This window comes from Hyla sarda, chromosome 1 (genome assembly GCF_029499605.1).
Source record: "Hyla sarda isolate aHylSar1 chromosome 1, aHylSar1.hap1, whole genome shotgun sequence".
Taxonomy (NCBI): Eukaryota; Metazoa; Chordata; class Amphibia; order Anura; family Hylidae; genus Hyla; species Hyla sarda.
The window spans coordinates 293,068,689-293,085,538 of NC_079189.1; the positions used below are offsets into that span (position 1 = coordinate 293,068,689).

At 40.3% G+C, this 16,850-nt stretch overlaps 1 protein-coding gene across 1 annotated transcript in view; it reads right to left on the bottom strand.

Annotated features, from left to right (window-relative positions):
• Positions 1-1,274: 1,274 nt before the first annotated feature.
• Positions 1,275-16,850, bottom strand: part of LOC130305772 (uncharacterized) — a 32,724-nt gene continuing 17,148 nt past the window's right edge. The window contains exons 5-7 of the mRNA XM_056552021.1: positions 12,544-13,128; positions 4,845-4,978; positions 1,275-1,864 (exon numbers count right to left, since the gene is read on the bottom strand). Of these exons, the coding sequence (XP_056407996.1) occupies positions 1,711-1,864; positions 4,845-4,978; positions 12,544-13,128 (873 nt within the window). The 3' untranslated portion in view covers positions 1,275-1,710. The remainder of the gene's footprint in view (positions 1,865-4,844; positions 4,979-12,543; positions 13,129-16,850) is intronic.

A 16,850-nucleotide genomic window follows, 5' to 3' on the forward strand; every position in this document is an offset into this window, starting at 1 on the left:
GTTGACTAATGGTTAGGACTAGATATGAGCGAACTTACAGTAAATTCGATTCGTCACGAACTTCTCGGCTCGGCAGTTAATGACTTATCCTGCATAAATTAGTTCAGCCTTCAAGTGCTCCGGTGGGCTGGAAAAGGTGGATACATTCCTAAGAAAGAGTCTCCTAGGACTGTATCCACCTTTTCCAGCCCACGGGAGCACCTGAAAGCTGAACTAATTAATGCAGGATAAGTCATCAACTGCTGAGCCGAGAAGTTTGTGACGAATCGAATTTACTGTAAGTTCGCTCATCTCTAGTTAGGACAATACTTACACAAACACATATAGTAGTATACATTGTAGTATACACTGAAAACCATGCTGGAGATCCTTGGGCTTTGTTCACACAGGTTTCCACCTTATGTTCGCTGACTTATTCTGAACATATTCATCTTTATAATTCTTGAATGTTAAGTATTTTGTGCTGTTGGAGACTAGCTAGACCGGATTAGCCAGTAACATTAGAACATGTAAAAAAAAATATCTTTTGTTACATAAGTACCATTGGGATATTTAGAGCAATTTACATTATGACTCATAATAATGTAAAAACAATGGTATGAAGACTTTTTCAACACATGCTACATACATACATACATACATGCATACATTAAGCTATACATACTGGAAGATTGTGAACAGGATGGGTTGAAGCAATACTGGGTGAATTGGCCAACACAGGCATTTCAAAATAGGACTCCAAAGTATGCATCCTGCAGCCAAGGCATAAATGAGAAACAATCCTCTATCTGCATGTAGTCATGCAAAGTTCCAAAAACACTTTCAAAATAACAGTTTGCTGTGTATACCAAACCCAGTGTTTTCTAAACAGTGTGCCTCTAGCAGTTTTGCAACCGCTAGAGGCACACTGTTTGGGGGAACACTGACCTAACCAGTCTCTACTGATTAATTTTTTTTCAAGGCCTTAAAGCTGCACAGAGCCTCACTGAAATCTGCACAGAGCCTTACTGAAACATGCACAGAGCTTGAGGTCTTCTATTCATTACAGAACTGCAACCATGTGGGGGCAGAAGTGGTCCCCCAGCAGGCCTCAGTGATGTCATGCCTGCTGGGAAACGCCCACCTCCTCCTGGAGATTGTACTAGGTGAGCAAGAATAAAGGTAGGGAGGAGTGTTAGGAGTAGATAGGGAACATAGCCTGAGTAAGTTTGGAAAAGTTTATTTAGGGACAGGTACTTTTTAACAATGCACATGTTACAGTGGATTTTTTTTTTTTTTTAAACAAGGTCCTTCTCCATGGATTAATGCAGAGGTCTGTGCTATTGCATCAAGCAGAAAATAACAAACCCCACGAGTCCAAATGACACTTTTCTGACTTTTTTTCGGGTGATTCAGGTCTATGGGTACATTTGCCATATGGTGTGAAAAGAGCATTAGCTGTGATCTCCATGTTTGTGGGTTTTATTCACTGTATATTACTCACACTAGCCATAGGTTTTTTTTTGTTTTTGTTAGTCATTAAAAACTTACCAATACAAAAAATAAACTTATTTAAAACAATTTACTAAAATAAAAAAGAACAAGTGCTCTGAATAAAATCTGAGAAGTATAGAAAAAGCTGTAACAGTCCCACAGTATCCTATTCCTGTAACATGGACTATTTTCTACGCCATTTATAATCTTCAATTATTCCTGCTATAGAAGAGCTCTTCAATTTCTCTTAATCCAGGTTAGTCTGATCTCTCCACCTCCACATGGTATTTGTGGAATTTTCTGGGAGGTTTCCTTATACATTCTTCCAAGTACTCCAACATGTTGCAATGAGTCTTTCTCTCTGCAGTGAATACATGCATAAGTTATATCGCTGGGAAGGAGGCAAAATGGATGATATATTTTCTGAATTTTAAACCATGTATATCTGTGGATAGAAAATATTTGCATCCTATACATGTTTACATTTCCACATGGAACAACTAGAGATGAGCGAACTTACAGTGATTCGATTCGTCACAAACATCTCGGCTCGGCAGTTGCTGACTTTAGCCTATAGACTCTCTCCTAGGACTGTATCCACCTTTTCCAGCCCACCAGAGCACCTGAAAGCTGGACTAATTTATTCAGGCTAAAGTCAGAAACTGGCGAGCTGAGAAGTTTGTGACCAATCGAATTATTATAAATTCGCTCATCTCTAGTAACAATCCAAGTAATCCAAAGAAACCAAAACAAGCTCAAACATTATGTGTAAAAATGTGAAATAACAGAAAATGTACACATGAAAGAACATGTAAAAAGGCATGGAAAGCAAAGACAGCTGAAATCTATCAGTAATCCAATCCAGTCTCTTGTCATTGCAAATTAATATCCGTTGGTTCAGTTCCAACTGCTGGCCTACAAAAAAAAGTTTCATTGCCAAGGGGTCACGCAAGACACATCTCGTGATGGGTAAAAGTTAAAGGGGTACTCCGGTGCTAAGACATCTTATCCACTATCCAAAGGATAGGGGATAGGATGCCTGATCGCGGGGGTCCTGCCGCTGGGGAACCCCATGATCTTGCACGCAGCACCCCATTAGAATCAGTCCCCGGAGCACGTTCGCTCCAGATCTGATTACTGGCTATCACGGGGGCCGGAGCATTGTGATGTCACGGCCACGCCCCCGTGTGATGTCACACTTCGCCCTCTCAATGCAAGCCTATGGGAAGGGGGCGTGGCAGCTGTCACGCTCTGCCCCCTGAATGGAAGCCTATGGGCGGGGGCGTGACAGCTGCCACGCCCCCTTCCCATAGGCTTGCATTGAGAGGGCGAAGTGTGACATCACACAGGGCGTGGCCGTGACATCACAATGCTCCGGCCCCCGTGATAGCCAGTAATCAGATCTGGAGCGAACGTGCTCCGGGGACTGATTCTAATGGGGTGCTGCATGCAAGATCACGGGGGGACCCCCGCGTTCAGGCATCTTATCCCCTATCCTTTGGATAGGGGGATAAGATGTCTTAGCGCCAGAGTACCCCTTTAAGAGATGTCTCAAGACCTTGTTTTGTTGCAAAACATTACGATGGTGTTGGTTTCAGTCTCCATTCTAAGCTTCTGAATGTTCTAGTGAGCACTGTTGGGCCATAATACTGATGAGGAAAGAAAATCATTTCACCATAAATTTTTCTTGACCAGATGCTCCTTGCAAGATTTCAGACAGAGAAGTGTAAAGAATAATCAGAAAAGTTTTCTAATAGCCAAGGACCACTTGTGGAGAGCTTTAAAAAGACCTAGAATGATCAGTACTTATCAGCTGCTCTCTTCTGACACCTCTGTTTATGTCAGGAACTGTCCAGAGCAGGATATGTTTGCTATGGGTATTTGCTCTTGCTCTGGACAGTTCCTGACATATACAGAGGTGTCAGCAGAGAGTACTGTGGTCAGACAGAAAGGAAATTCATAAAGAAAAGAATTTCCTCTGGCGCATACAGCAGCTGATAAGTACTGTAAGGATTAAGATTTTAAAATGGAAGTAATTTACAAATCTGTTTAACTTTAGAGTACCCCCTTTAAGAGTAGGCAGTAGTCAGAGCACACATGGAGTATTGTGCCCAATGTTGCTCTCCTCTGTATAAAAAGGACATGGCTGAACTGGAGCAGCTGCACAGAAGGGCGACCAAGGTAATGAATAGTATGGGTTTTGTGGTGAATTGATTTGTAGACAAACCTTTTTCGGAGTGGTTTGATCACAATGTAAAAATATATGAATGGAGAGTTGTCTTTTCAGCCTTATGGACTACAGTATGTAACTCTGTATTTGTGGATTTTCTGCCTTTATTCTCTGCAGATCCACTCAAGACCTGTCCGGTTAGATAGGGACTGTCAGTAAACAGCCATTTTCAGGTCTGTCCACAGATACTCCATTAGGTTCACGTCAGGGCTCTGTCTGGGCTACTCATTCACAGAGTTATACCTTACCGACCCCTGTGTTGTCTTGGCTGTGTGCTTAGGGTGATTGCCTTATTGTAAAGTGAATCTTTGGCCCAGTCTGAGATCCAGAGCACTATAGATATGGTTTTCATTAAAATATATCAGTATTTTGCTCCATTCAGCTTTCACTCAACCCTAACCAGTCTCTTTGTCCCAGCCACTGAGAACCACCCCCACACCATGATGCTGCCACCACCATGCTTCACTGTAGGAATGATATTGGGCAGGTGATAAACAGTACCAGTACGTGACCCTTTTGAATTGAATTGAGGTCAAAAACTTCAATCATCAGACCAGAGAATCTTCTTTCTCACAGTTTGGTCCTTTTTTTCAAACTTCAGTTTGGCTTTCATGTCTTCTCTACTGAGTCGAGGCATCTTTCTGGCCATAATGCCCAGATTGAGAAGTGTTGCTGTAATGATTGACCCTATGGAAGTTTTTCACAGAAGTGCAGCCAGAGTGACCGTTTCATTCTTGGCCATCTCCTTTAAGGAGGCCCTTTCCCACCCCACCCTGATTACTTAGTTTGGTGGGGGGCAGCTCTAGCAAGAGTAATGGTTGTCTAAAACTTCTTAGATTTAAGAGTTATGGAGGCCACTGTGCTCTTGGGAACTTTCAGAATTGTTTGTACCCTCTGCAGATCTGTACCTCCACACAATCCTGTCTGAGCTCCACAGGCAGCCCCCTTCCCCCTCATGGCTTGGTTTTGCTCTGATTTACTTACATCTGTACAAAATTTTTGTTTTTCATTTTTAATAAATTTGCTAATCTTTCTTTACATTCTCATTATGGGGTGTGCATCATGTGACCCTATAAAAAAAATTTGAATTGAAGTTTTTAAATCTATTCTGTAGGCTACAGAGTTTAATGTCAATACTCACTGTTTTTCTCGCAGAGAGCAAAGCACTTTGGTGATGAGTGTGTGTTGTTCACTGTTTGTCTGCTCTTTAATAACCTTCACCAGTTCCGATATTGGAAGTTGCATTTTTTCTAGCCCCAGCCATGATGTGTTCTCCTGAGGGAAGTGAGCAAACAGTCATAAGGCATCTACAAAACTATTTACAGAATGAAATTGCAGTACTTGCAGATAATAAATGAAGCATACATGGATAGATTAGATTTTTATAAAAATCTTTTCTGCAAGGAGCAGTCATCATAAGATACAATACGGATTTTCCCTTTCATGTTTCTGCGGAAAAGTTGTGTTTCTGCGGCGGGGTCTGGAAGCCTCTAATCTCAGGTTTCATTACAATAATAGTCATGTTTTTCCAAGCTTAAAGAGAAGCTGTTACTGAGACAGACCTCACACATAGATATGATGCCCTAAAAGAAATCTCTGTACCAAAAAAAAAAACCTTTTGAGGACCCAAAAAATTATACAGTGTAAAGTAATATAAACACATTATATATCACTGAGAAAAAAGGTCACAAATCCATGCTATATTGTTTATTAGATTTGTACTTTAAAACAGTGAAAGTGACTCTGGTCAGCTAATTTTTGGACCGTACTCGCTTTTGTTACCGGACTGAAAACCGTAGTCTGCCACAGTTTTTAATCTGGCAGCACATTTGGCTTTTGGAAAGCAAATTTTGCTGAAATGGTTTTTGGGGGGCATGTTGCATTTAGGAAGCCCCTATGGTGCCAGAACAGCAAAAAAAAAAAAAAAAAAAAAACACATGGCACAAGATTATGGAAACTACACCCCTCATGGAACGTAACAAGGGGTACAGTGAGCCTTAACACCTCACAGGTGTTTGACGACTTTTTGTTAAAGTCGGTTGTGTAAATGAAAAAAAAATAGTTTTTTCACTAAAATGCTGGCTATTACCCACATTTTACATTTTTAAAAGGGGGTAATAGGAGAAAATGCCCCCCAAAATTTGTAATCCCATTTCTTCTGAGTATGGAAATACCTCATATGTGGACATCAAGTGCTCTGCTGGCGAACTACAATGCCCAGAAAAGGACATTTTGGGTAACACTTTTTAGTGAAAAAAATATTTATTTCTTAATTTTCCCATCCAACTTTAACGAAAATTCGTCAAACACTTGTGGGGTGTTAAGGCTCACTATACGTTCCATGAGGGGTGTAGTTTCCAAAATGGGGTCACATGTGGGTATTTATTTTTTTGTGATTATGTCAGAACCGCTGTAAAATCAGCCACCCCTGTGCAAATCACCAATTTAGACCTCAAATTTAAATGGTGCGCTCTCACTCCTGAGCCTTGTTGTGCATCCACAGAGCATTTTACTCACACATATGGGGCATTTCCGTGCTCAGGAGAAATTGTGTTACAAATTTTGGGGGTCTTTTTTTTTTCTTTTACCTCTTGTGAAAATAAAAAGTATGGGGCAACACCAGCATGTTAGTGTAAATATTATTTTTTTACACTAACAACTTTTCCTTTTCATAAGGGGTAAAAGGAGAAAAAGCCTCCCAAAATTTGTAATGCAATTGCTCCCGAGTACGGAAATACCCCCTAGGTGGCCCTAAACTGTTTCCTTGAAATACGACAGGGCTCCAAAGTGAGAGAGCGCCATGCGCATTTGAGGACTAAATTAGGGGTTGCGTAGGGGTGGACATAGGGGTATTATACGCCAGTGATTCCAAAACAGGGTGCCTTCAGCTGTTGCTAAACAAAACTTGCAGCATGCCTGGACAGTCAGTGGCTGTCCGGAAATGCTGGGAGTTGTTGTTTTGCAACAGCTGGAGGCTCCATGTTGGAGACACTGCCGCACGATACGTTTTCATTTTTATCGGGGGGGGGACAGTGTAAGGGGTGTATATGTAGTGTTTTACCCTTTATTATGTGTTAGTGTAGTGTAGTGTAGTGTTTTTAGGGTCCATTCGCACTGGCGGGGGTTTACGGTGAGTTTCTCGCTAGGAGTTTGCGCTGCGGCGGAAAATTTGCCGCAGCTCAAACTTGAAGCAGGAGACTCACTTTAACCCCTTAAGGACTCAGCCCATTTGGACCTTAAGGACTAAAACAATTTTATTTTTACTTTTTCGTTTTTTCCTCCTCCCCTTCAAAAAATCATAACTCTTTTATATTTTCATCCACAGACTAGTATGAGGTCTTGTTTTTTGCGCGACCAGTTGTCCGCTGTAATGCCATCACTCACTTTACCATAAAATGTATGGCGCAACCAAAAAAATACTATTTGTGTGGGGAAATTAAAAAGAAAACCGCAATTTTGCTAATTTTGGAAGGTTTTGTTTTCACGCTGTACAATTTATGGTAAAAATGACATGTGTTTTTTATTCTCTGGGTCAATACGATTAAAATGATACCCCTGATTATACACTTTTCTATTACTGTTGCGCTTGAAAAAAATCGCAAACTTTTTAACCAAATTAGTACATTTAAAATCCCCCTATTGTGAAGACCTATAACTTTTTCATTTTTCCGTATAAGTGGTGGTATGAGGGCTCATTTTTTGCGCCATGATCTGTACTTTTTATTAATACAATATTTGCTTATGCAAAACTTTTATTACATTTTTTATAAATTTTTTGGGAATAAAATGTTATAAAAAAGCAGCTATTTTGGACTTTTTTTTTTTTTTTTTTTTACGTTCACGCAGTTCACCGTACGGGATCATTTACATTTTATTATTATAGTTCGGATATTTACGCACGCGGCGATACCAAATATGTATATAAAATATTTTTTTTTACACTTTTTGGGGGTAAAATAGGGAAAATGGGACAATCTACGTTTTTATTGGGGGAGGGGGTTTTTCAAATTTTTTTTACTTTCTTTTTTTACTTTTATTTTTACACTCTTATAGTCCCCATAGGGGACTATTTATAGCAACCATTCGATTGCTAATGCTGTTCAGTGCTATGTATAGGACACAGTGCTGATCAGCATTATCGGTCATCTTCTGCTCTGGTCTGCGGGAAGGCAGATCAGAGCAGAAGACTCCTGGAAGGCAGCGGAGCCAGGTGAGGGGACCTCCGTCTGCCGTGCAGGATGATCGGATTGCCGCGGCAGCGCTGCGGGCGATCCGATCATCTAGTTAAGTGACCGCGATTCTGCAGATGTCGTGATCTGTATTGATCACGGCATCTGAGGGGTTAATGGCGGACATCCGCCATTACCGGCGGGTCCCTGGCTGCGATCCACAGCCGGGACCTGCCGCGCATGATGCCAGCATCGCTCCGATGCCCGCGGTTATGCTCAGGACGTAAATGTACGTCCTGGTGCGTTAAGTACCACATCACCAGGACGTACATTTACGTCCAGCGTCGTTAAAGGGGTACTCCGGTGGAAAACTTTTTTTTTTTTTTTTATCAACTGGTGCCAGAAAGTTGAACAGATTTGTAAATTACTTCTATTAAAATATATTAATCCTTCCAGTACTTATTAGCTACTGAATACTACAGATTACATTTTTTATTTATTTTTGGAACACAGAGCTCTCTGCTGAGTCACGAGCACAGTGCTCTCTGCTGACATCTCTGTCCATTTTAAGAACTGTCCAGTTTAGGAGAAAATTCCCATTGCAAATATATGCTGCTCTGGACAGTTCCTAAAATGGACAGAGATGTCAGCAGAGAGCACTGTGGTCGTGATGTCAGCAGAGAGCACTGTGTTCCAAAAAGAAAATAATTTACTCTGTAGTATTCAGCAGCTAATAAGTACTGGAAGGATTAAGATTTTTTATTGGAAGTAACTTACAAATCTGTTTAACTTTCTGGCACCAGTTGATTTAAAAAATAAAATGTTTCCACCGGAGTATCCCTTTAAACCCGCCCGTATGAATGTACCCTGTACATTCACATAGGGGGGGGGGGGGGCAAGCCTCCAGCTGTTACAAAACTACAACTCCCAACATGTACTGATCGCCGAAAGGCATGCTGGAAGATGTAGTTATACAACAGCTGGAGGTACACAACTACAACTCCCAGCATGCCGAGACAGCTGTTTGGGCATGCTGGGAGTTGTAGTTTTGCAAGATCTGAAGGGCCACAGTTTAGAAACCACTGCACTGTGATCTCCAAACTGTGGCCCTATAGATGTTGCAAAACTACAAATCCCAGCATGTCCAAACAGCAAACGGCTGTCTGGGCATGCTGGGAGTTGTAGTTTTGCAACATCCGGAAGGCTACAGTTTAGAGACCACTGTATAGTGGTCTCAGACTGTAGCCCTCCAGATGTTGCTAGGCAAATCACCGGCTTCTGTAGGATCCAGGGAGCCGCATCGCCGTCCTCTGCTGCTGCCGATCGTTGCCCGCTGCCGCCGATGGGTAAGTGGACCTTCGGTGCCGGACCCTGTCGGTTTCCCCGATTTTAAAATTACTTCTATTATAAAAGCTTTATCCTTCCAGTACTTATTAGCTGCTGCATACTACAAAGGAAATACTTTTCTTTTTGGAACACAGAGCTCTCTGCTAAATCACAAGCACAGTGCTCTCTGCTGACATCTCTGTCCATTTTAAGAACTGTGCAGAGCAGCATATGTTTGCTATGGGGATTTTCTTCTACTTCTTAAAATGGACAGAGATGTCAGCAGAGAGCACTGTGCTCATGATTCAGCAAAGAGATCTGTGTTCAGAAAAGAAAACAATGTCCTCTGTAGTATTCAGCAGCTAATAAGTACTGTTAGGATTAAGATTTTTTAATAGAAGTAATTTACAAATCTGTTTAACTTTCTGGCACCAGTTGATTAAAAAAAAAAAAAAAAAAAAAAGTTTACCACTGGCGTACCCCTTTAACACAACATTCTAACTTTTTAAACATTTTAAAAAGTCATGTTCCATTTTAACATAGGACCCTTTTTTGATAGCAGCTTCACAAGTCTTGCATCCATTGAACTTGTGATTTTTTGTACAGCTTATGCTTTACTTTGTTTTCAAGATGTCAGAATAGCCTCCCAGACCTGCTGTTTGGATGTAAACTGCCTCCACCCTCATAGATCTTTTGCTTGAGGATGCTCCAAAGGTTCTCAATAGGATTGAGGTCAGGGGAGGATGGTAGCTACACCATGACTTTCTCTCCTTTTATCCCCATAGCAGCCACTGATGCAGAGGTATTCTTTGCAGCATGACATGGTGCATTGTCATTGCTGAAGATTATTTTATTATGGAAAGAATAGTTCTTCCATCTGTACCAGGGAAGAAAGTGGTCAGTCAGAAATACTTTGCCACATACTTTGCAGAGGTCATCTTTAACCCCTTAAGGACCCATGATGTACTGGTACGTCATGAGTCCACTCCCGTTCTATAACGCGGGGCCACGGCGTGGCCCCGTGTCATAGCGGGTCGGGCCCGGCCGACGGCCGGGACCCGTGGCTAATAGTGTGCAGCACTGATCGAAGTGCCGCGTACTATTAACCCTTTAGACACGGCGTTCAAAGTCTAAAGTGAAAGTAAAACAATGCTGGTTAGCTCAGTGGGCTGTTCGGGATCGCTGCGATGAAATTGCGGCTTCCTGAACAGCTTACAGGACAGCAGGAGGGTCCCTATCTGCCTCCATGCTGTCCGATGACTGCTCAGTGCCTGAGATCCAGACATGAGCAGTCAAGCGGCAGAATCATCGATCACTGGTTTCCTATGAGAAACCAGTGATCAATGTAAAAGATCAGTGTGTGCAGTGTTATAGGTCCCTATGGGAGCTATAACACTGCAAAAAAAAGTGAATAATGATCATTTAACACCTTCCCTAATAAAAGTTTTAATCACCCCCCTTTTCATTGTAAATAAAAAAATAATAAACATATGTTGTATCGCTGTGTGTGTGTGGAAATGTCCGAATTATAAAAATATATCGTTACTTAAACCGCACGGTCAATGGCGTACGCGGAAAAAAAATTCCAGAGTCCTATCAATGCAAAAATGGTACCGCTAAAAACTTCAGATCATGACACAAAAAAAGAGCCCTCATACCGCCCCATACGCGGAAAAATAAAAAAGTTATAGGGGTCAGAAGATGACAATTTTAAGCGTATTAATTTTCCTGCAAGTAGTTATGATTTTTTCCAGAAGTACGACAAAATCAAACCTACATAAGTAGGGTATCATTTTAATTGTATGGACCTACAGAATAAAGAGAAGGTGTCATGTTTACTGAAAAATGCACTGCGTAGAAACGGGAGCCCCCAAAAGTTACAAAATTGTGTTTTTTTTCTATTTTGTCTCACAATGATTTTTTTTTCTGTTTCACCATACATTTTTGGGTAAAATGACTGATGTCATTACAAAGTAGAATTGGTGGCGCAAAAAATAAGCCATCATATGGATTTTTAGGTGCAAAATTTAGAGTTATGATTTTTTAAAGGTAGAGAGGAAAAAACTAAAATGCAAAAACTGAAAAACCCCGGGTCCTTAAGGGGTTAAGCCTTTTGGGACCCTAAAGGGGCTGACCAGCTCTCTTCCCATGATTCTGGCCCAAAACTCCACCACCACCTTGCTGATGTTGCAGCCTTGTTGGAACAGGGTGGCCGTCCACCAACCATCCTCTACTCCATCCATCTGGACCATCCAAGGTTGCATGGCACTCATCCGTGAACAGGACTGTTTGAAAATTAGTCTTCATGTATTTTTCTGCCCAATGCAGCAGTTTCTGCTTGTGAGCATTGGTTAGTGGCAGCCGAATAGAAGGTTTATGCACAGTTGCAAGACTATGGATGACTCTTCACCTTGATGTCCATGGAACTCCAGAGGCACCAGCAGCTTCAAATATCTCTTTGCTGCCATGTAATGGTATTTTAGCAGCTGCTCTCTTGATCCGATGCACGAATCTGGCAGAAATCTTCCTCAATGTGCCTTTATCTGCACTAAACCGTCTGTGCTCTGAATCAGCCACAATCTCTTAATAGTGCGATGATCACTCTTAAGTTTTCATGAAATATCTAATGTTTTAATACCTCGTCCAGGGCATTTAACTATTTCACTCTCTTCGGCAGCAGAGAGATCCTTTTTCTTCCCCATATTGCTTGAAAACGGTGTCTGCTTAATAATGTGGAACACCCACCTTTAGTAGTTTTTTCTTAAATTGGGCTCACCTGGCAATCTAATTATCACAGGTGTCCGAGATTGTTTACAGTGATCAAAAGAGCCCTGAGACACAATGTCATTCATGAGTTAAACTGAAAAACTAAATATTTAATCTTTGTGAGACACTTAAATAGAATTTGCATAATCATTTGGAACAGGGTGTATTTAGAGAGTTTGAAGGTGTAGTTTATTTTTTGTGGAGTTTGGACTTTTATTAGCAGACTAATAGTTTATGCTTTTTGTCAGATCCATAATGTTCAGTATTTTTTGGAATTATAAGGGTAAGTCCACAGGGGACAGAATTGCTGTGGGGTTTACCTGCAAATTTACATAGGTAACATCTATAAAACAGTACCAGGAACTTGGATGAGACTTTAGCTATTTCATTCACATGTTGCAGACGTTGTCTACATGGTAATCGACCTGCAGATTTTATAACCTGAAGTTACTCCTAAGAATATTGGTGTAAATTACATGTTGAATCCACATCAAACTGTGCATCAAACCCCAATGTAACACATGTGAACTGTGCTGTGGATTTACTACAGTATTGTCCTTGGCCTGAATTCATACTTACATTGAATGAAGGTCTTTGTTCTTTAGACATCTTTTGTGAAGGAAATTCTTTTAGTATGATCTTAGGAAAGGATACTGGAGAAGTGATAGTGAATTGCTCTTTCTTATCAAAAGTAAGTGTTCCCGTATTTGTTATTTCCACCAAGTTTACCCTCTGTTGACCCTTTTGTGCAAGTTTCGATTTCTCCTCATGGCTTTCACAGTTCTGTAATGATGGGAGAGAGAAGCTGATTGGCTTCAGATTCCTTTGAATTAGAGACTTTTCTTCAAGACTGACATATCTTCTTTTCAATCCTTGCTCTATAAGTCCTGATGGGCTTTTTTCTCTTTGTAAATCCTGCTCTGAAATTTGTGATGTCGACTGTGAATACAGTTCTCTGTTCAGTCCTTGATCTGAAGGTGCTGGTGTAGGAATTGAATTGGATTCATTCTCTATGTCTGAAACATCTTCTTCACATAGGTCAAAGGCCTCCCGCAAAACAGGTCGAAGATCAACAGTTATCCTGTGAACTATAGGTTTCTCTTGCACGATATGTTCAGGGGCTGCATTACGTTGCACCTTGTGAGGGTATCTGAAATTATGTTTCTAAAGAGAAGACAAAGAATATGGACTTTAAGTTTAGGTACCTATGTGCCATACCTGTACCTATTCTATAAGGCAGATGTATGTTAAGCAATTCCCTATGTATGTATTGCCTGTAAATCACTGCGTAGGTCTGCTAACATGACGTTGATCATTTTGTGCTAAGTTGCCAAGTGGGTGGTCAAGTTGGCTAATTCTCTCTACATGTACACACACTGTCAAACATATATATATATATATATATATATATATATAGATAGAGCAGGAAAGCAGCACTCCGGGGTAAGAAAAAGTGTTAGGGTGCCTACTGTGTCGGGTCTAGGTTGGGGACCCCTCCAAACACAGAAAAATTAAATAAACAGTGGCACACCAGGTGCCTACACGTCTCTGGAATAAATCACATTTTATTTTTTGCTGACACCTGGTGTGCCACTGTTTATTTAATTTTTCTATATATATATATATATATATATATATATATAGATAGATAGATAGATAGCTGTCAATATCGTATTAGGACCACCCACATGACTATTTAGTTACTAAGTTATCCTGGAACTTTTCCCACAAAACTATTTAGCAATCTGTACGGCACTGGCTGCTCTATAACATGATGTCTGCAGATTCTACTGAACTTTCAGCATGACAAGTTCCTCCTAAATGGGGCTGTCCCATTAAGAGGGGGTAGGGCAGTCACACTGGGGTATGCAGTCTTATAAGCCTTGCAATGCTCCATGGGAAAAAGTATGCAAAGCAGCTCTTCTCCAGAAGATATCAAGCATGCTTATCACTACCACATATTGGAGGTGGGATACCTTAAAGTCAGTGTCCAACACTTAAGGCTTGAAAAACAACTGGGTAATATATACCAAGCCAGAGTCTCTCCCTGAAGGGTGAATTATTCATCTCTGGATTGGCATATTATCCCAGTGATGTTTCAAGACTCTTTAAGAGATGAACATTGATTCAAAAAAATTATGCTTCCAATACATGGCAGTAAGGAGCAAGAATTTTTTTCTAGTGGATTTCATTTGGAATTATTTTAAAAATGCTCGTGTGTCTAGATATGGTTGTTACCTTGTTGTTATGGTGCCCCCCATGTGTTCTTTTGATTCCCTCATGGAATGTCTGCCTAATATTTCCAGTGCCAGTGGTCACACATACTCACGTCCTGATCCTTGAGACACAGAGATTCCTGCTATTGTGCAGGCCATCCTCTCACTCACAATGAATACTTTAAGCAGATCTTATGAAGATTCATAACTGGGATCAATAGGATTCCTAACAGATGAACTCAAACCAATTAGGCATATCAAATTCTTATTTGTCTAAAATATCTCTTTAACATGGATGCTTCAGTGGTTATCCTACAGTGGAGTATAACATTTATGTAGTGGATATTTTGAATCTCCAGGGATATTTTGTCTTGGGTGCCATCTGGGAAGTCCAGCTATATATATATATATATATATATATATATATATATATATATATACTGGGGGAAATAAGTATTCAACATGTCACATTTTTTCAAATAAATAGGTGCTATTGACATATAATTTTCACTAATGTTGGTAACAACAAAACAAATAAGCTAGAAAATTAGGTTTTGATAAATCTCTCCCCCATAATGTGGTCAGTCACCTGATATAACTGTATGTAATCACCTGTATGGTCTGTAGTGATAATGATGCGGGTTGTTGCCAGTCACCTGATATAACTGTATGTAATCTCTTATATGGTCTGTAGTGGTAATGATGGGGGTTGTTGTCAGTCACCTGATATAACTGTATGTAATCACTTAAATGGTCTATAGTGGTAATGATGGGGGTTGTTGTCAGACACCTGATATAATTGTATGTAATCACTTATATGGTCTATAGTGGTAATGATGGGGGTTGTTGTCAGTCACCTGATATAACTGTATGTAATCACTTATATGGTATGTAGTGGTAATGATGGGGGTTGTTGTCAGTCACCTGATATAACTGTATGTAATCACCTGTATGGTCTGTAGTGATAATGATGGGGGTTGTTTTCAGTCACCTGATATAACTGTATGTAATCACCTGTATGGTCTGTAGTGATAATGATGCGGGTTGTTGTCAGTCACCTGATATAACTGTATGTAATCTCTTATATGGTCTGTAGTGGTAATGATGGGGGTTGTTGTCAGTCACCTGATATAATTGTATGTAATCACTTATATGGTATATAGTGGTAATGATGGGGGTTATTGTCAGTCACCTAATATAATTGTATGTAATCACCTGTATGGTCTGTAGTGGTAATGATGGGGGTTGTTGTCAGTCTGTCAGTATGAGAGGTCCTCCTAAACTTAGATTACAGATTGAAAACATTATTGATGTTAAGAGGTATTCCTATTCTGCTGGTGCAGGCGTGTTTAGGGCATGACCGAGGGCGTGGTTAGGGGCGTGGCCGTTAGTGTGTCAGGGGCATGGCTTGTCCCTCTTTGCTCTCAGCCAAAGTTGGAAGGTATGTCTAAAAACACCAGACACACAGTAAAGTTTGGAGGTGGGAAAATCATGGTGTGAGGTGGCTTTTCAGCAAAAAGGTACTGCAAAACTTCACATAATTGAAGGAAGGATAAATGGTCAATTTTACCGTGACATTCATGACAAATCTGCTGCCATCTACCAGGATGAAAAAGATGAAATGAGGGTGACATTTCAGCAAGACAATTGATCCCAAACACACAGCCAAGGAAACTCTCAAATGGTTTCAAAGAAAGAAAATAAAACTGCTAAAATGGCCCCGCCAGTCATCTGAAATGACATGGAAAATCTATGGAAAGAACTAAAAATCATGATTCACAGAAGAGGCCCACGGAACCTTCAAGATTTCAAAACTGTTTGTGTGGAAGAATGGGCCAAAACCAGAGCAAAACATGCCACTAGTTTCTCCATACAGGAGGCATCTTAGAGCTGTCATTACCAACAAAGGTTTTTTTAAAATATGTATATATATATATGTATATGTATATATATATATATATATCTCCAAATTCATTTTATTGACTCACTGGCACCTCATAAAAGTCAATGGGATGAAACATTTTGGTTTTATTGCCAGGAACTGGGTCCCAGATACAAATATTCCATTGTCTATCCATGAGTCTGGGTACTAATCATGGAATTTTGGCGGTTGTATAATAATATCTACTTAAAATGAGTACATATGTTGCTGTAACAGTATTTATTAGTGATATTGCATCACTATGTTACCTCAAAACAAGTTGCAAACCTGCAATTTAAACAGGTTGAGCCAAGCATGAAACTACCTTCCCATACATTTATTAGGAAACTGAGATGGTGAAATGTCATAGAAACAATAGTACTTGCAAGCTTGATTGTCTCCTACATATTTAACTTCATGTCACAAATTCGTATGAAGGAGAGGAATGTGGACATGAACTTTTCTCTTTTTTTATGCATTCGGAGAATAATTCTTTTGGAAAAATTTTAACTATACTGCTGAAAATAACTGATTTAGCAGCCAGTTAAAGGGGTTATCCACCATAAGGGCATGTTCCCATGTGCCGTATTTTGCTGCTACGTATTTTCTTTCCCATTGAACTTCAATGGGAAGAAAATACGCAGCAGCAAATACGCAGCAAAATATGGCACGTGGGAACGTGCCCTAAGGTGATTTCAGTACATACCTGCCAGACAGTAATGGACATGCTTAGGAAGGAACTGCGCTTG